General features: G+C 38.2%; 1 protein-coding gene across 10 annotated transcripts in view; it reads right to left on the minus strand.

The window, feature by feature from the left end:
• Nucleotides 1–20,499, minus strand: part of trip12 (thyroid hormone receptor interactor 12) — a 145,817-nt gene that overhangs the window by 15,812 nt on the left and 109,506 nt on the right. For all 10 annotated transcript variants that reach the window (XM_072255057.1, XM_072255051.1, XM_072255053.1 and 7 more), the window contains 9 exons: nucleotides 18,688–18,815; nucleotides 17,886–18,037; nucleotides 17,090–17,232; nucleotides 10,783–10,939; nucleotides 9,207–9,305; nucleotides 8,974–9,088; nucleotides 7,435–7,589; nucleotides 1,253–1,417; nucleotides 611–775 (listed from right to left, as the gene is read on the minus strand). In XM_072255057.1, the coding sequence (XP_072111158.1) occupies nucleotides 611–775; nucleotides 1,253–1,417; nucleotides 7,435–7,589; nucleotides 8,974–9,088; nucleotides 9,207–9,305; nucleotides 10,783–10,939; nucleotides 17,090–17,232; nucleotides 17,886–18,037; nucleotides 18,688–18,815 (1,279 nt within the window). The remainder of the gene's footprint in view (nucleotides 1–610; nucleotides 776–1,252; nucleotides 1,418–7,434; nucleotides 7,590–8,973; nucleotides 9,089–9,206; nucleotides 9,306–10,782; nucleotides 10,940–17,089; nucleotides 17,233–17,885; nucleotides 18,038–18,687; nucleotides 18,816–20,499) is intronic.

The raw sequence follows: 20,499 nt of genomic DNA on the forward strand, positions 1-20,499 counted from the left end.
GCTTAGTAAATGATAATGGAAAGCTTAATGGGGAACCAAGTTGGACCACAACACTTTATATTTTAAAAACTGGACATGCACAAAATTAAAAGATGCCCAGTTAACTGATGCCACTCTGTGCATGTGCAACTGGTACAATAGCACAAATGGTACATTACATGCTATCGAACAGGAAATTACAATGTAATAGGCATTAAAATTATATCTGAGACATCTGAAAACATAACAGGAAGGCAATAATAACCACAAAAAATAGATTCCAGTTAATTAGGCCATTGATTAAATATGGGCTACCACTTATTTGTGACAAATATTAAAGAACAAAAACTAATCAAGAAAATAACCGGGATTCCCATTTATTTGGGACACTATGCTGCTTAATTGTGACAGGACTGTTGTCGAACAGTTTCTAACTCACTTCAGTTGCATGCGTGACTTCTGTGGTTGTTAGACACTACACTGTATTTAGAGTGAATAGTTTTTAAGTAGCATCAGTTGTATGTGTTTGTATACAAAAGCAGTGAAATTTTGTCACTGAATGAAGCTGAATCTTGCCATGTACCTTACATCATAGAAAATATTAAAAGCAAATGGAAACCAGTGTACATACCCTGAGGTATTCTTCCAAATTATGTATGGTAACAACTGTGTCCTTCCCTCCCTTTTTCAGTTCAACATTTGCATACCCAGGTAGTGTGAAATCCAGACCCAGATCTTCAACAGAGCAGCCATTCATATTAAGGCTTTCCAGAGCCTGTTGAAGACATTCTTTGCTCTATCAAAAAATATACATTGATAATATTAAACATATTAAAGCATTTGAAATGTCCTCAACACCCATACTTGTTACACTTGTCTTAATTGACCCCAATGAATAGAAAATTTAACACAAAACAAACAAGGAAGACACCTAGAGAAAAATCCTAGTATAATTGGCAATGACAAATAAAATGGGCTTTCCACCCACCAGAACATGATCCATTTTCTAACAACAGTATGCATTTTTTATGCAAGTGACACTAAGGAACAGCATAGCATTAAATTGCTATCACCTCCTTGTGCTAGCCACTTGGCACGATATTTATACAACGCCGCTTCCTGACTAATTCTATCATACATGTACAGGTAGTATATTTTAGCACTATAATTTTTGTCCAGTTACAGTATCTTATTGCTTAAAGAAAAGGTTTAAGATGTTAAGGGTGCAGGCAGTCTGTAACAAAATGGGAAATTGTACAGTTTTCATTCTTACCTGTGATCTATCCTGTTCCAATTTCTTTTTTTGTTTTATAATATCTTCAAGGTGGCAAATTGATTTTGCGACTACTGGATCAATGTTAAAAAGGTCATGGGAGCAAAGGGAACTTTCTTGCCGAAGCATCCATTTGTAAAAAGATAAGCCAAGAGGTAAATCCAACTGTTCAAAGCATGAAAGAGGAAATTCAGTTAGTTCTTAGCAATAAACAAAAGTTAAAAACAATTTCAATAGCACTATTCTCATGCATAATTCATTTGTAGATTTAATTATTAATTCCCTGAGTCATTATGTTATATTATGTGCTTTACACCCTGGTCTGGAAAAACATTGTCTCGTTTGGTGGTATACATGTACACAGTTAAATATTAATAAACTTGATTTAACTTTAGTTCTTGAATATGGTTTGCATTGCAGTGGGGAAAGTACACCAGTACTCAATGTTGCATTTTGCAATAAGCATCACAATAAGCCACAGTACTGTCTCAGTTAAAATGACGCTACGCAGCTTGGGACATTCCCGAGTCTTTGTACATCCTTCCTGTGGAATGCGTAGGTTTTCCTTGAGGTCTCTGGTTCCCTCCCATGATCCAAAGATGTACTAGTAAATTAAATGGTCATTGTAAATTGTCCTGTGATTAGGTTAGCGTTAATTGGGGTTGTTTGGATGGCATAGTTCAAAGGGCTGGGAGGGCTTATTCCATACTACCGCTAAATAAATACACAAATATTGTTTTAAAATCTAAACGGCAAGACACCAGAACAAAAAAAAAATGGAATCTCACTAATTGAAGTGTCTATGTAAGCATACCATTGGAATTTCATATCTGCCACATATTACATTAGTAATCAGTAATTAGTAATCATTACGGATGATTGTACGTTCTAGTATCAATTGTTTGGCGACAATAAAGTATAAAGAGTATAAAGTATAACGTTATTCTAATTCAGCTAGAAATCAGATTTTTAGAACATTAAGCAGTCCATATAGTTTAAACTTGTGTATTCAATTGTATAAAGCAATTATTGTTACACCAAGGATTTGTGACTGGGAAAAATATCTTTCAAAACGTGACCACATTTAAATTCTAAGATCTGTGAAGATTTCGAAGAGTAAAGAACTTCATTTAAATATTACAGGTGGATCTTTATTCAAATTAAATATTTTGAAGCTGATATATTGCAGTAAATTATATTCATTTGTCCACTTGGCAGTATTTTAAGTTGACAGTTAGTTAGAACTGGACCAATACTTCTAATGCCTTGAAATATTCTTAGTAAATTTCAGTTGCATCACACTTTCTACAGACTAACTTTAAAATCTCAGGTTGTAAGTTGTTGCCAGATTACTCCTTTAGTTGTGCCATAAATAAGAAAAATCTCGTTCACCTAACTTGTCTGAATAACCAATTGAAATATGCTTCATTTCCTTTACTAAACCACTTAATCTTCCCTTATATTACGTTATTTTAATGGGACATTATTTTTCAATAACTTCACAAAATAATTAACATCCATAGAGAAAAATCCAACTTGTGCATTATGTCCACATAAAACAGAATTTTGCAGGAACCTGCAATAACAGGCTACAATACAAGCAGAGAGCACATACAAAATGGGACTCAGCATGTGGGGCATTTTGGCCTGAAACGTCAACTGTTTATTGCCCTCCGTGCGTGCCTCTGACCTGAGTACCTCCAGCACTGTGTGCTGCTCAACATTTTCAGCATCTACAAATCATACGTCTCTAATAAGCAGAGAGAAACCGAATTTTCCTCGTGATATTAAACCTCTCCTGCTTGGTTCTTTTCATTTTACAAATCATATTCAGAGCTTACTATATATATGCTATTGCTTGCCCTCCTGTGTTCGGTTTCATATACTGCAAGCCAATGCAATAAATTTGAATACCTTAAGTATTTTTCTGCTCACATTCCATTAAACAAACATTTAATTTTACAGCCAACTAAAAGATGAACACTAAGTATTAGCTAAGGAGTTCATTCAAGGGAAAAATCACATTATTTACGCTGACCTGCAGGAGCCTTATTTGGTGTAACGTACAGGTTGAATCTTCCCACCCAAGGAAGAATAGACTTGCTATATTATCAAATGCAGCAAATGTTCACCCAGTGACAAGTGTTTCATATGAGAGATCAGAGAGATAATCTCATTGAAATATAGAAAATTCTTCAAAGGCATGTCTAGGCTTATGTCCTCCCTGGCAAGGGTGTCTAAGTGATAGGCCAGGGGTGCCCAACTTTTTGCGCACCGCAGACCAGTTTAATACTGATGATATTCTTGCGCCGGCCGACGGGGGTGGGGGGGGGGATTCAAGTTCAACAGTGCGTGACAGGGAATGAGGAAAGGTGCAGATGACTCATATCGTTTCATATCACCAAATCATATCGTTTCCTCGCAGCCCGGTGGTTGGGGACCACTGGGATAGGCCATTTACGACAGAAATCTTTAGTTAATATTCCCTATCCAAGAGGAGCATCAGTGATGGAGCACATTCAAGACAGATGGTTAGGACAAGGGAATTGACAGATATGGAGTCAGTGCAGCAAACTGGTGCTGAGGTAAAAGATCAGCCATAATAATGAAAGGTGTATAGACACATGCAAATAGCTTATTTGAGTTTTCGCCTTTAACATTCTTATTGTCTCAAAATTGGAAACAACATGAATTTTAGACCACCAGCTGACAAGACAAAAATAATTATTTTCATTTTCTGTTAGTTCTTCTAATTAAAACATTCTCATGTTTCTAATGCTGATAAAGAGTGAATGAAGGGGCTGAGAAAGAGGTGGCTTGAAATCAGGAGGGCAAAAAGACATGAGGTTGCCTTGGCAGTCAAAGTGAAGGATAATCCAAAGAGCTTTTACAGGTATATTAAGAGCAAAAGGATTGTATGGGATAAAATTGGTCCTCTTGAAGATCAGAGTGGTCGGCTTTGTGCGGAACCAAAGGAAATGGGGGAGATCTTAAATAGGTTTTTTGCATCTGTATTTACTAAGGAAGCTGGCATGAAATCTATGGAATTGAGGGAATCAAGTAGTGAGACCATGGAAACTGTACAGATTGAAAAGGTGGAGGTGCTTGCTGTCTTGAGGAAAATTAAAGTGGATAAATCCCCGGGACCTGACAGAGTGTTCCCTTGGACCTTGAAGGAGACTAGTGTTGAAATTGCGGGGACCTTGGCAGAAATATTTAAAATGTCGCTGTCTACGGGTGAAGTGCTGGAGGATTGGAGAGTGGCTCATGTTGTTCCGTTGTTTAAAAAAGGATCGAAAAGTAATCCAGGAAATTATAGGCCGGTAAGTTTAAGGTCAGTAGTAGGTAAGTTATTGGAGGGAGTACTAAGAGAGAATATACAAGCATTTGGATAGACAGGGACTTATTAGGGGGAGACAACATGGCTTTGTGTGTGGTAGGTCATGTTTGACCAATCTGTTGGAGTTTTTCGAGGAGGTTACCAGGAAAGTGGATGAAGGGAAGGCAGTGGATATTGTCTACGTGGACTTCAGTAAGGCCTTTGACAAGGTCCCGCATGGGAGGTTAGTTAGGAAAATTCAGTCGCTAGGTATACATGGAGAGGTGGTAAATTGGATTAGACATTGGCTCAATGGAAGAAGCCAGAGAGTGGTGGTAGAGAATTGCTTCTCTGAGTGGAGGCCTGTGACTAGTGGTGTGCCACAGGGATTAGTTCTGGGTCCATTGTTATTTGTCATCTATATCAATGATCTGGATGATAGTGTGGTAAATTGGATCAGTAAGTTTGCTGATGATACAAAGATTGGAGGTGTAGTAGACAGTGAGGAAGGTTTTCAGAGCCTGCAGATGAACTTGGACCAGCTGGAAAAATGGGCTGAAAAATGGCAGATGGAGTTTAATACTGACAAGTGTGAGGTATTACACGTTGGAAGGACAAACCAAGGTAGAACATACAGGGTTAATGGTAAGGCACTGAGGAGTGCAGTGGAACAGAGGGATCTGGGAATACAGATACAAAATTCCCTAAAAGTGGCGTCATAGGTAGATAGGGTCATAAAGAGAGCTTTTGGTACATTGGCCTTTATTAATCGAAGTATTGAGTATAAGAGCTGGAATGTTATGATGAGGTTGTATAAGGCATTGGTGAGGCCGAATCTGGAGTATTGTGTTCAGTTTTGGTCACCAAACTACAGGAAGGATATAAATAAGGTTGAAAGAGTGCAGAGAAGGTTTACAAGGATGTTGCCGGGACTTAAGAAACTCAGTTACAGAGAAAGGTTGAATAGGTTAGGACTTTATTCCCTGGAGCACAGAAGAATGAGGGGAGATTTGATAGAGGTATATAAAATTATGATGGGTATAGATAGAGTGAATGCAAGCAGGTTTTTTCCACTGAGGAACATTAGGCGGGGCTTCTTCACACAGAGAGTAGTGGGAGTATGGAATGAGCTGCCAGACGAGGTGGTAAATGCGGGTTCTTTTTTAACATTTAAGAATAAATTGGACAGATACATGGATGGGAGGTGTATGGAGGGATATGGTCCGTGTGCAGGTCAGTGGGACTAGGCAGAAAATGGTTCGGCACAGCCAAAAAGGGCCAAAGGGCCTGTTTCTGTGCTGTAGTTTCTATGGTTCTATGATCCCTTGTAGTATGTGGATCTTTGGGTGGGGGAAGGAAATATTTTTCTTCTGTTGTAAAAGATAAATGGAGAACAGAAAACGTATGAGATAACTTTGACAATGATCAGTTTTAACACGCGTAATCGACTGGAGATTTTTTGTAAAATGGAGAAAAATGGTCAGGCATACATTTTTCTTTCAATACAGCTCAAGTGAGAATCACAAAATGGATCCACAAACTTCAGCAGCTATTCATTTTCTGTAACCCAAGGAGAAACTTGCTCTAATGGACCCAGTTTTTCTCCCTAGCTAGGGTGACCACCATTTCCACATTGAATCCAAAATTCAGGACAGATAGAAAACAAAAACATTAAGTCCTTTGGGTCTGCTTTATCATTGAATATGACCACAGTAATAGATAGTCAGTATCCTGTTACCGCTTTCTCTCCATATCCCTTGATACGAGACTGAAGCTGCACCCAGCTTGTAGCCTCACCAATAACTGATAACAAATGTGATAAGACATCCCTGTACCTGAACTCAGTTTATCCCACAATAAAGGCTGATATACTATTTGTGATTTTTATTGCCCCACTACAGCAGCACGCTCTCTTTTATAAATGGGTTACAACAGCACCCAAGTTTTGCTGCACCTTCTCCTTTCCTGATCTCATTTATACAATCATGTGCCTTTTTTTTTACGAAAGTGAATAACTTCATTCTTCTGCAATACACAGCATCTTATTTGTTTACTTACTCAACCCATCCAAAACATTTGATCTTCACTGCATCTGACACCCTAGCCCTGCACCTGTAACTTTAGAGATATTACATTTAATTCCCTTATTCTAAACTTTAACACATGCTGTGAACAGCTGGAGTGAGCACTGAACTGCATTACCCACGAGTCACAGGCCATCACTCAAGGTCTCATTTATTCCCACTTTTTCCTGCTAGCCAACCAGTGCTCCAGCCATGGTGAAAACATTATGCTGATCCCACTTTGCTTTAATTTTCCACAATTAATCCCTTATGTGGCATCTTGTTGAAAACTAGTAAAGGCTTTATAATCAGCTTTCATGATCTCTGCAAGTTTATGTGAGTACTCTGTTTTCCCCTAAATTAATCTCTTGGCTCATGTTCTAAACTGATTTGTTCTCATGTTTACATTTTTCTGGACTAATTTTCAGATCTTTTCTTTGGATGTGATATCATCCCTAGTTAACTGCAGGTAATATATCTCTCCAGTTTATTTTAGTTTCAGAACAATAATTCATCCAAATGCTCCTCAAACATTTGCCAATCTATCAACTCTGTAAGTGACACTTCCCTTTCATGATCCACGTCTTAAACCACCCAAACACAAGATTCACCTCAGCTTAAGATACAAGTCCATGTCAGAAACCAAAATCTTTCAAGTATTAGTTTCAAAATAATTTGAACAGGCTTTAGATGGAACAGAAAAATATTGTATAAATCTACGCAAGTATTAACACATTTCATTGAAATTAAACAATCTTTATTTAACAGCTGACTTATGCAAAGTTACCAAAGTAACATACCAATCGAAAATCCATGATTGCTTTGGCCAAGAACTTGCCAAGAAATCGTAACTTCATTTTCACTTTGGCTACATATGCTGGCTTTGTATTTCTTCCAAAAGGAACAGGAAAGAGGCCACGTGGATTATGGATATATTTGGTCCCTTCTTGGTTGCCTAACAGCAGAATTAAGTTTGTAAGTTGACAATTAATTTTAAACTCCCCCCCCCCCCCCAAAAAAATTTACAGGACCACGGAGTCTGTAGCAGCTCTGAATTTGTGTAACACCAATTCTTAAAACAAACTTGAGGGAAGCCATAAAAATTTAGAAATGTTCAAAACATTATGCTTAAAAATTTTCAGTTGTTAGAAACCTGCTAGATGTCAGTTGGATATCGCATTCATAAACAAAAAATTAAGCTTCTGTGCCATAGGGATATAGTTGAGTAGGTAAAGATTTCGAAAATGGAATACTGCATGATCTGTTGGCTGGTAAACAGATGCTGCAAAGGAAAACCAAGTCATTGGTTGTTGACAGTTTAATGCAGTGAGATTCTGCTTCCATTACATTGAACATTGTTGACATACCTACAGTACATGTACAATACTGGTCTCTTCATTGATTTATTTTTTTTTTAATTTTTTTTTAAAAAAGACAAAAGGTAATCTAATCATACCTCACTAGAAAAATTAATTTCTCAAATTTTATTGCACACTTGGCAGCCTAGGAGCAAAATGCTTGTGTAAAGTTATCTTAATGAAAAATTTATATAAATCACTGCTGCGCCATTAAATTGAACTGCACATGCATTTTAGAATGAGAGCAAGAGTACCCCTCAACCCTGTTTTCCAGTTTCTTTCATTTCTCCCAACTAGGCCTTTCACCCATGGACTGAACCCACTCAGCTTCCCACCTTCCCAACATCCCTTTGGTTCCACTCATCATCTTCCAATTCGCATCTCTCATCTCCACCAGTCACTTCCCAGTCACTGTTACCATTCTCATCTGTCCCCCATCTGCCCATCAACAACTCCTCACCTGGATCCACCTATCACCTTCCAGATACTGCCTCTCAACCACCTCCCACCACCGCACCTCTTTACACTGTCCTGATGTAGGGTCTCAACCTGAAATGTCAACAGCCCCTTTGCCACCACAAATGTGGCCTGCAGTTCCGTTTGCAGCTTTATTTCAGATCAAGAATGGACATTTAGACTAAGTTGTCTATGTACTAAGCTTTATATTTGCTTCAGATGTAAAGCCGATAATGATAATAATGATAATAATAATGATAATAATCCTCATTCCCAGTAGGAAAAAAGATATTCACCAGGACTCTTGACTAACTGCAGAAGCAGCATCATTTCCAACTCCAAAGCTGTTGATTTTCATATTTGCTCACGTGCTCACATCGTGGGCCCACTTAAGCACAAAATCCCTCTACTATACTATTAAGCCACACTTATTTTAGGATATTTAAATAATTCAAGTTATTAAAATGTCTGATCATTATATATTCATGCAAAATAGAATGAGATTTCTCACATGACCAAATGTACCTTTAGGGTGGGACAATGTAACTTCATCACCCCGCCATAGACCTAGATCAGCTCTCTGCAGTTCCTGAGAAACAAGTGCATAGAATTCCAATGTCGGTCCCAGACCTGTGCCAACCTGCAAAGAATTAGTTTTAAGTTGTAATTGAAGCTTAGCCGTACATTAACAGTATTTAAATATATTAACAGCAATATTAAATGAGAAATTAGATTTCAATAGGACATAATGTACTTACTTCATTTTCATATTGTATCTCCAGCATTGCCCTGGAGCTTCCCAAATCCTGCATCACCGATTCTGCCTGCTTTAACAGCTCTTCTCTATTCACTGTACGCTGCATGGGAGATAAAAGTTGGAACTGAAAAATTTGCATTCAACTTACTTTCCAAAAAGTTATACCACTTAAAATTGCTTTGACTCTTAAGAATTTAATAATGTGCTGGTGCACACTTCCATAATAATCAGCATAATCTCATTCATATAGTTGAACGATTTGACGGATTTCATGATGTGGTGAGCTGAAGCAAACCCCATTCTTATTCATGTCCAATAAACCTTAGTTCAATGAATAAAATAAAGAATCTCTAATGTCTCATATAAATTGAAGACAATTTACTAGTTGCAATTCTAAATTTTTGTCTAAAACACAAGCTGAAAAGTTCAAATTGAATTCAAAATCTTGATGCTTGGATGATAAGTAATGCAACCATTAACCTGGGGAACTTATATTCTGCCACTCAAACCTCTTTTGAGCAATGCATGAAGTTTAATGAATTAATCACTCTGGTATGACAACAATCAAGGTAACCCAATTACAAAGCAGCAGCATGAAGAACAATGCAAAAGATCCTCAAACTATATATGGATGTTTATTTTCCCCATGACTTGTATAACCGTTGCTGATCAGTTTTCCAATAAATACCTATAATGAGACCCAATTTTATGTTCTACCAAACCCAAAGAGTTACCTGACTGTAGTTGCCTTAATAGTTAACAAACAAAAGAACAAGTACTACTGAATTGTAATGGACTATTTTGGAGAATAGAATACCCACAGTATGCATATTAATATCAATTAGCACAGAATGTGAATACATCTCAATCTGCTGTATTTGTGTCCTGACAAAGGGTCTCGGTCCAAAACGTCAACTGTACCTCTTCCTCGAGATGCTGCCTGGCCTGCTGCGTTCACCAGCAACTTTTATGTGTGCTGCTGTATTTAAGTTTGCTTCCCCCAATAACAAGGGTCTTAACACAGGAGCAGAAGGCTCATTGAGCCTTGTTCGCCATTTGATCATGGCAGATTTATAATCCACCCCATTCTCCTGCTTTCTCTCTATAATCTTTGAAGCCCTTGCTAATCAAGAATATTTCCAACCTTTGCTTTAAATACACCCAATGACTTGGCCTTCACAGCCTTCTGTGGCAATGAATTCCACAGATTCACCAACCACATGCTAAAGAAATTCCTCATTTCTGTTCTAAAAGGACATCCTTCTATTCTGAGGCTGTGCGCTCTGGTCCTAGATTCTCCCACTATAGCTGAAGAAAGTAATTAGTTTCCACTTTGGTTTATTCATTGCTCGGCTCCCATCGGAATTTGTGTTTTGATCTTCGGTCACCATATGAATATCAGTGCAACAGTCTCCAATAGCGCTGGCTTAGTCTTTACTGTTCCAGTTCTTTAACAGAAGTATTTCAAATTTTCTCAGACTATTGAAAACTAAAGTGCAACTACCTGTATTCTTAATAACAAGATGAAATGCCCAATACATAGCCACATTACAGTTGTAGTAAGTGTATCAGATTACCTTTTTCCTATCCAAACGGGGAGCAACTCTGCTATCCTGGGAATCAGACTGGTTGATTTCTGGATTTGTATCCAACAACCTCTGCATGGCTCTATCACGATCAAATGCAGTCACATAAAAAAGCATTTGCCGAGTGTCGAACGGGAAAAAGAATGGGCTTGAAGGATAAAAATAAAATGATTGGTAACCTGTTTAAGCACTTAGAAAAATTACAAGTCATGCAAGTCAGCTCATTCTTCATTGTTAGGGCAACAAGATACTTATTTTTAATACATTACCCTTACTCGTAAAGATAGATTTGCTCAAACTTTTTTTTGCAGGCTCATTTCACTCTTAGATAAAATAGAATGCCAACATATTGATAACTGATTTAGTGTCCTGTACACCAATGAAGTTTATCAGATGTTAGTTTAACCATATTGTGAGTGCTGCAAATATTCATGGATGACATGAAGGCATATGAAATCAGAACTGGAATATAGCAGTTGATGTTCAAACTTGCTGCAAAGTCAAAAGCACAGCAGATTCATGCAGCTTTCAGGAAAGTAATCAGAACAAAAGCCTAAAATTGCTGCTACCAATGATGAACTTCACCATATCATGTGGAACTTGGGAGACCAGAAACATCAATTTCAAATTGTCTTTGGAGACAGCAATTCTTCTGCCAATTAAACAAGGTCAAAGACATCTTTAAAGTTGTTAAGCAAATACATCAATTATGCTTATTTTTTGTTTTGGCTGAAGCCACCTTAAAAAAATTCTCCATTTAGATAGAGGTAATGGCGCAAAACGATAACTTCTCGGTTACATACCAGAGTGAGCAACAATTGTACCAGATTTCACTGTTATATAAAATGACAAATGTCATTTAAATTAGAACATACAAGCCAAGAATAATGAAGCCATACAATGAATACAATACAGATGTAGGCCAATCAGCTTTTCACATTGCATCACTCCAATAGCTCATCATCACCTCAGTACCTTTTACTTGCACTTATCCCAAATCCCTCAGTTCCCTTGTATCTAATATCAACTCAAATATAATTACCATATAACAATTACAGCACGGAAACAGACCACCCCACCCCTTCTAGTCCGTGCCGAACTCTTACTCTCACCTAGTCCCACCGACCTGCACTCAGCCCATAACCCTCTATTCCTTTCCTGTCCATATAGCTGGACAATTTAACTTTAAACGACAACATCGAACCTGCCTCAACCACTTCTGCTAGAAGCTCGTTCCACACAGATACCACTCTCTGAGTAAAGAAGTTCCCTCTCATTTTACCCCTAAACTTTTGCCCCTTAACTCTCAACTCATGTCCTCTTGTTTGAATCTCCCCCACTCTCAATGGAAAAAGCCTATCCACCTCAACTCTATCTATCCCCCTCATAATTTTAAATACCTCTATCAAGTCCCCCCTCAATCTTCTATGTTCCAAAGAATAAAGACCCAACTTGTTCAACCTTTCTCTCTAACTTAGGTGATGAAACCCAGGCAACATTCTAGTAAATCTTCTCTGTACTCTCTCTATTTTGTGGACATCTTTCCTATAATTCGGTGACAAAATTGTACACAATACTCCAAATCTGGCCTCACCAATGCCTTGTATAATTTCAACATTATATCCCAACTCCTATACTCAATGCTCTGATTTATAAAGGCTAGCATACCCAAAGCTTTCTTCACTACTCTATCCACATGAGTTTCCACCTTCAGGGAACTATGCACCATTATTCCTAGATCCCTCTGTTCTACTCCATTCTTCAATGCCCTAACATTTACCATGTATGTCCTATTTTCATCAGTCCTACCAAAATGTAGCACCTCACATTTATCAGCATTAAACTCCATCTGCCATCTTTCAGCCCACTCTTCTAACTGGCCTAAATCTCTCTCCAAGCTTTGAAAACCTACTTCATTATCCACAACGCCACCTTAGTATCATCTGCATACTTACTCATCCAATTTACCACCCCATCATCCAGATCATTAATATATATGACAAATAACATTGGACCCAGTACAGATCCCTGAGGCACACCACTAGTCACCGGCCTCCAATCTGACAAACAGTTATCCACCACCACTCTCTGGCATTTCCCATCCAGCCACTGCTGAATCCATTTTACTACTTCCATATTAATACCTAACGATCGACCTTCCTAACCAACCTTCCGTGTGGGACCTTGTCAAAGGCCTTACTGAAGTCCATATAGACAACATCCACCGCTTTACCCTCGTCAACTTTCCTAGTAACCTCTTCAAAAAATTCAATAAGATTTGTCAAACATGACCTTCCACGCACGAATCCATGTTGACTGATCCTAATCAGACCCTGTCCATCCAGAAGATTATATATACCATCTCTAAGAATACTTTCCATCAATTTACCCACTACTGACGTCAAACTCACAGGCCGATAATTGCTAGGTTTACTCTTAGAACCCTTTTTAAACAATGGAACAACATGAGCAATACGCCAATCCTCCGGCACCAACCCTGTTTCTAATGATATTTGAAATATTTCTGTGCGAGCCCCTGCTATTTCCACACTAACCTCCCTCAAAGTCCTAGGGAATATCCTGTCAGGACCCGGAGACTTATCCACTTTTATATTCCTTAAAAGCTCCAGTACTTCCTCTTCTTTAATTATCATAGTTTCCATAGCTTCCCTGTTTCCCTTATCTTACACAATTCAATATTCTTCTCCTTAGTGAATACCGAAGCAAAGAAATTGTTCAGAATTTCCCCCATCTCTTTTGGCTCCACACATAGTTGTCCACTCTGATTCTCTAAGGGACCAATTTTATCCCTCACTATCCTTTTGCTATTAATATAATGGTAGAAACCCTTGGGATTTATTTTCACCTTACTTGCCAAAGCAACCTGATATCTTCTTTTAGCTTTTCTAATTTTTTAAGATTCTTTTTACATTCTTTATATTCCTCGAGCACCTCATTTACTCCATGCTGCCTATATTTATTGTAGATATCTCTCTTTTTCCGAACCAAGTTTCCAATATCCCTTGAAGACCATGGCTCTCTCAAACTTTTAACCTTTCCTTTCAACCTAACAGGAACATAAAGATACTGTACTCCCAAAAATTTCACCTTTAAATGACCTCCATTTCTCGATTACATTCTTTCCATAAAACAAACTGTCCCAACCCATTCCTTCTAAATTCTTTCGCATCTCCTCAAAGTTAGCCTTTCTCCAATCAAAGATCTCAACCCTGGGTCCAGACCTATCCTTCTCCATAATTATATTGAAACTAATAGCATTGTGATCACTGGACCCAAAATGCTCCCCAACACAAACCTCCATCACCTGACCGATCTCATTCCCTAACAGGAGATCCAACACTGCCCCTTCTCTAGTTGGTACCTCTATATATTGCTGCAAAATACTATCCTGCACACATTTTACAAACTCCAAACTATCCAGCCCTTTTACAGTATGTGTGAAATCTATGTGTGAAAAATTAAAATCTCCCACAATCACAACCTTCTACTTACTGCAAATATCTGCTATCTCCTTACAAATTTGCTCCTCCAATTCTCGCTCCCCATTTGGTCTATAATACACCCCCATAAGAGTTACAACACCTCTCCCATTCCTCAATTCCACCCAAATAGCCTCCCTAAATGAGCCCTCTAATCTATCCTGCCAGAGCACTGCTGTAATATTTTCTCTGACAAGCAATGCAACACTTCCCCCTCTTGTCCCTCCGATTCTATCACACCTGAAGCAATTAATTCATGACTGAACTTGCAAAGACTTGTCAGAAATTGTTCACTATACTTCGAGTAACATCACTCCTCAGTTCTGCCCTTAACAGACCCCTTAATTTGAGACATTGACCCTGGGTAAAATACGAGGTTGGTGGGGGGAGAATCAATTCCACATCTACACTATCCAGCCCTGTAAAAAAAAAGTGGATGTTTCAACAGTCACCACCACATCCCACACCCCCACCCCATACTGTAGCAGTAAATATATTTTGCATTTTATGCTCATTGAAATCATGAACACAGATTACAGTTGGAGCTCTAGCACCAATCCCTACGACATTTTACCAGCTACAGCCTCCCAACTGAACAATGATGCAATCCCTACACTTTTCTGTTTTGCATCAAATCCTCAATCACTGTGAAAATATGTAAACCCCAATACAGTGTACTCAGATTTTCATGGATAATCTGTGTCACACCTTATTAAAGGCCTTCTGAAAGTCTAAACAGACCACAAATGACTCACCCATACCTATTTCGCTGATTATAATCATTAAAGTGTCTATTGGATTATTCAAATATTTTGAACTTCAAAAAAATCAACACTATCAATCCTATTATTCTCATTTTTGGGAACCCAGTTAGTAATTCTTCATGAAAAAACTTTTCTGGTTACTTATGTTATATTAAATATGATCTCCCTTCTCTTTCCCTCCTTTCTTAAATAGCAAGAATATAGTTTTCAAATCAGTAGTGACTGTAATTCCTAATGACAAGAACTGCATAGGTCATAGAAAACTACAGCACAGAAACAGGTCTTTCAACCCATCTACCCCATCTCAAACCATTTAAACCTTCTCGTCCCATTAATCTGCTCCCCTACTATAGTCCTCTATACTCCTCCCCTCATGTATCTATCTGAACTTCTTAAACATTCAAATCAAAATCACATCCACCACTTCTTCTGGCAGCTCATTCCACACACTCAACACCCTGAGTGAAGTATCCCTTCAGGTTCTCCTTAAACACTTCACTTTTCACCCTTAAAACATGACCTCTAGTTGTAGTCTTACCCAACCTCAATGGAAAAACTTGGTTGCATTTACTCTATACCCCTAATTTTATATACCTCTCAAATCTCCCCCCACCTGCTACACTCTAGTTCTAACCTATTCAATCTTTCCTTATAACTCAGGTCCTCCAATAAACTCTCCTCAGGCTTCCAGCCAGATACAGGTATGGAATATAACCAGCATTTCGATGACAAAGTCTGCTATCTTCATCAGGGATGATGCCTGGGCGCTTCTTCTTCTCCATCTTGTTTTACGGCGGTTGACACCCAGCTTAATAGTACATTACTGCCACCTTCTCCTCCAAAGTGTGCAACAGACTTAGATTCTAAATCCCTTCACCCAATCACACACACACCCCCTAACCTACACTTTATCCTCCCCTCTTTGGCCATCCTAGTACCCTATTCCTGCTTATCCATCATATCCTATATATAAAAAAACCTGTACCCCTTAAGAAAGCTAAAATGTCTAGCCCAGTGGTATTTATACCCCCACAGTCTATCCCTCCTGATTGGTTAGTCCTCATCCAATCAGGTTTCCGCTCTCCCACCTTGTTTACAATTAAATTCTAATTCAGGAGTTCAGGACTAATCAATCAGGGAGGGACAGATTACGAGGTATAAATACCACCAGACTAGACATGCCCAGGCACCATCGCTGATGGAGATGGCAGAGTTTGTCATCAAAATGTTGGTTATAATTGATACTTGTACTCAGCCAAAGCCCAAAATGAGTTGTTTGTCATATACGTCAGGAAAGCACTAGATCCTTTTTCGGGTCCTCCAGTCACAAATGTCCTTGTAAATTTTCTCTGTACTCTTTTAATCTTATTTACATCTTTCCTGTAGGTAGGTGACCAAAACTGCACACTGTACGCCAAATTAGGCCTCACTATTATTTTAACTTCAACATAACATCCTAACTGCTGTACTGAATACTTTGGTCTATGAAGGCCAATGTGCTTTGTTTACAACCCTGCTACCTGTGATGCCACTTTCAATGAATTATGAGTCTGTATTCCCAGATCCCTTTATTTGGCTGCACTCCTCAGTACCCTACAGAGCGTAAAACCCTCCCTGGTTGCTCCTTCCAAAATGCAACACCTCATTTTCTACCAGCCCCAACACAATTAACAAAATGTCAACTGATGTTAAGTGATATTTTTGTGCACTTGTGGAACAGGTCAGATAATTTAATGGACCCTCATGCTGTAATAAAGAACCAAGGATGAAAAAATATAGCTTTATAGCAACATGATCAGGCAGATACTATTTCCTTCAGTTGAAAATACTTCCCACAATAGAATTTTCTCAATACTTTTCTCTGGCACATTGAATATTTTGAAAGCTGTGTGATTTTCTAACAGATGATATGGGTAAAGATTCCAGAGTTTTAACCAGAAAATAGCTTAATCTTTGCATAAAACACATCTATTTATTGAACTGGAAGTTCCATTTGATCTAGTCAGAAGAAAAAGCAGCAGGTTCATTTCATACCAGGTCCTCCCTAACTCTGTCAACCATGTTGGTATATTTCCTGTCATAATAACCAAAGGATCTTGAAGTTGGCGGTTAGCTTTTGCAGTCAATTTGCTGTTGATCAATTCGTTAGTTGGAATTATTTCTTTACAAATTGCATTCTGTAAGAAACAAATTTAAGATATTTTGACAAATGTACAAATGAATTTCAACGCTACATGAAAAAATGCAAACTTTAAAATATCAATTGCATGTTTAGGAGATGTAAAGAATAGGATGGTTCTTTAGTTACAGCACAATTTATAAAAATTATTAAGTACTACTTTTCCACAAAATGAAGCACGCATTTCAGGGATGAAATTACATAGATGCACTCAGAAGCTTGATCCAATTGCAGTAACTAGATTCTATCACTAGCTTTTGAATGATTATCATGAGCAGTTAACATTTGTACAGAAGTCTGGATGCATCCATTCATTTGCTTAGCTCATTACATGGCTCTGGATAAAATAGGAAAATGTACTGGAGAATGTAGGTTTCACCAAAACAATAGCACTACTACATTCCACATAAGGTCAAATGAAATGCAAGTTCTGACAAAACATTAACGATAAGATTAATTTCTGTTTCTCGCCACAGATGCCAATTGACTTGCTGAGTATGCATCATTTGTCTTTTAATGATAACTCAAAGCATACATGGAAAAACTATTGCTAATTTCAGAGTCGCTGAACATTCAGACTTGATAGTACATTAGATTTTTACTCCAATCGCTTTCTAGCATCTGTTTCTATTGATATGATGTGGTACTCACATTATATAGGTAATACCAGTATCTACTGATAGCATGGAGGACCCTCAGCAGCAGAATTACATCTAATGATGGGTCTTCAAATGTTATACCATCTGGAGGAACTGAAATCAGATAGGTTTCCAAAGGATTTCCCACTGGAGGACACACACCATCTAGATACAAAAAGAGTTATACAGTTCAATTTTAATTTTGATGCAAGTGGAGGCCATTTCCTCACTGCACATAGTGAACTGCATAACCTTGCTTCAACTTGCATGTAACAAAATACTATATAATTATTGAGCAGAAGACTTCCTGCTAAGTGTTTTTGCTAAAGCTTGGAAGTGTGACAACATGCTTGACAACAAAGACTCTTTCAAGGAAGATGGCGAAAACTATAGGATCAAAGAGGTGAGAGAGGAGTAATTTTCATAATGAAAATGTGGATTATATTGAAGAAATGGGAGAGAATTGTGGTATCTTAAGAATGAGGAAAATACTAGAGAGCTACTGCAAAAAGAATATTAGAGAGCTACTGCTAAAGAAAAAACAGAACATGTTAAACTGGGTCCCAATGCAATGCACCATAAACTGGTGCAGAAGTCAGAGACAGCAATTTAAAGCTGAGGGATGAAAATGAATATGCACCACAGAGCAGCATTTTTATTCACCTCTTTTAGAAGCTGTTCACACAAAACTATAAAATGTGCTTTAAATCAATGCAGTGCCTAAATAATCACCACATTAACGCATTTGTTTGCCCAGAAGAACACTACTACTTAGCTGCTTCTCAGTTTTGAAATGTTATATCCTGAATACTAACCATGCCACAGTTCATCATGTTTCCTTGCATTTCTGGGGGAGGTTTTTGTAGGTGCAGACTGAGCTCTTCCTCTTTTTCCACCAACTGCATCCTTCGTTCCTTCTTCCTCTTCTCTAACAGGCTTGTACCTATTTAAAATAGACCATTTCAGAGAATGTGGACCATCATGTGTGGCAATTAAAAGTAATGTAGTAAATGTTGAGGGGAGACTGGCCCCATATTTGACAGAACATGGGCCTGTACAGGGTTCACTAAAAAATTTTCAGTTTAACAGAAGCCCAGATTCAGTTCTCATGAGAAGGAACAACAAATAATGAAAAAGGTCATTATATTGCTCCACTTATTCGCTATCTTAACTAACAAAGGCTTGCTCAGCAGCTTGACAAAACCTTAATTTAGATCTTTAATCTTAAAAGCATGTTTGCTGACAGAGCTATACAGAATATAGGTTATTAAAGAATATAATAATCTACCCAAAAGCAAATTACTGCAAATTTTGAAACTGAAAAAAACTGCAAATGATCAAAATACTCAGGTCATCTGTTAAAGGAAACACTGTTTAGATTTATTATCTTTCTCCACGGATACCGCATATTTCCAGAATAGTCTGTGCAACCTAATACCCATCATAACCTAAATAAGTCACTGCTGAGTTCTGCAATTCAGATCTAGTACTCCACCCCCTCTCGCATCCATTAATCTTCCTCCAATTATATCTGCGTCAGACCAAATGCTGATATATTTGTGTCATCCAGAGTTTCTTGGTCTCCACTTCTCTCCCAGACATTCCCTTCATCTTCTCCTGGACCCCCCACTCCCACCATACTCCACCCATCTCTTCTCTGCAACTTTGTTTTTCCAATTCTGAACAAAGTTCACTAACCTTAAAGATTAATTGTTCTCTCTCCAGATGTTGACTGAACTGTGATATATTGCCAGTATTCTGCTTTTATTCATATTACGATGGTGAGTAAAGATTGTAAGAGCACAAAATGAGTCAGAACATTTCAGGTGCAATGCAGAGATTTTCTTTGCCATCAAAAAAGCTTTGCTAGATAGCAGCCTTTTTACAAATATTTTTTGTGACCTTATCTCAGCTGCATCTTACCCACATTAAAAATACTACCCACTTCTAACTTGGCTAACACGAGAGGCAACAGTTTTAAGGTACTTGGAAGTAGGTACAGTGGAGATGACAGGGGCAAGTTTTTTTTTATTAACACAGAGTGGTGAGAGCATGGAATGGGCTGCCAGCGACTGGGGGAGGCGGATATAATAGGGTCTTTTAAGAGGCTCCTGGATAGGTACATGGAGCTTAGAAAAATTCAGGGCTATGGGTAACCCTAGGTAATTTCTAAAGTACACATTAGGCACAGCACTGTGGGCCAAGGGGCTTGTATTGTGCTGTAGGTTTATAAATGCACTGAAACTGCTGAAGTTAATATAATTGACCATTAATAGTTGCATTGCTTGAACACATTCCTGCCAGATTTTCATCCTGAATTAAGGCATTTCTGAAAGGCCTATTCTCAAATGCACAGACAGCACTTAAGACTAATCATGCCATTATGCTTGCTACACATTGTAGCACCTGCCAAGCCAAAACATCAACTAGCTTTCTTCCCCTTTCCAAAAACTCAGTCAACTTTCACCCAGATTCTCAAGCAAATTCGTGCCCATTATAAGTAAATAAAATGATGCTAAAACAATTCTTTGTGAACCATGAAGTCACTCTCACACCGCATAACACTGCTCATCCATGCTCCAAGCAGGATCACCTTCTCCCAGGGAGAAATGCAAACTTGATTCCTT

This window comes from Mobula birostris, chromosome 4 (genome assembly GCF_030028105.1).
Source record: "Mobula birostris isolate sMobBir1 chromosome 4, sMobBir1.hap1, whole genome shotgun sequence".
Lineage (NCBI taxonomy): Eukaryota > Metazoa > Chordata > Chondrichthyes > Myliobatiformes > Myliobatidae > Mobula > Mobula birostris.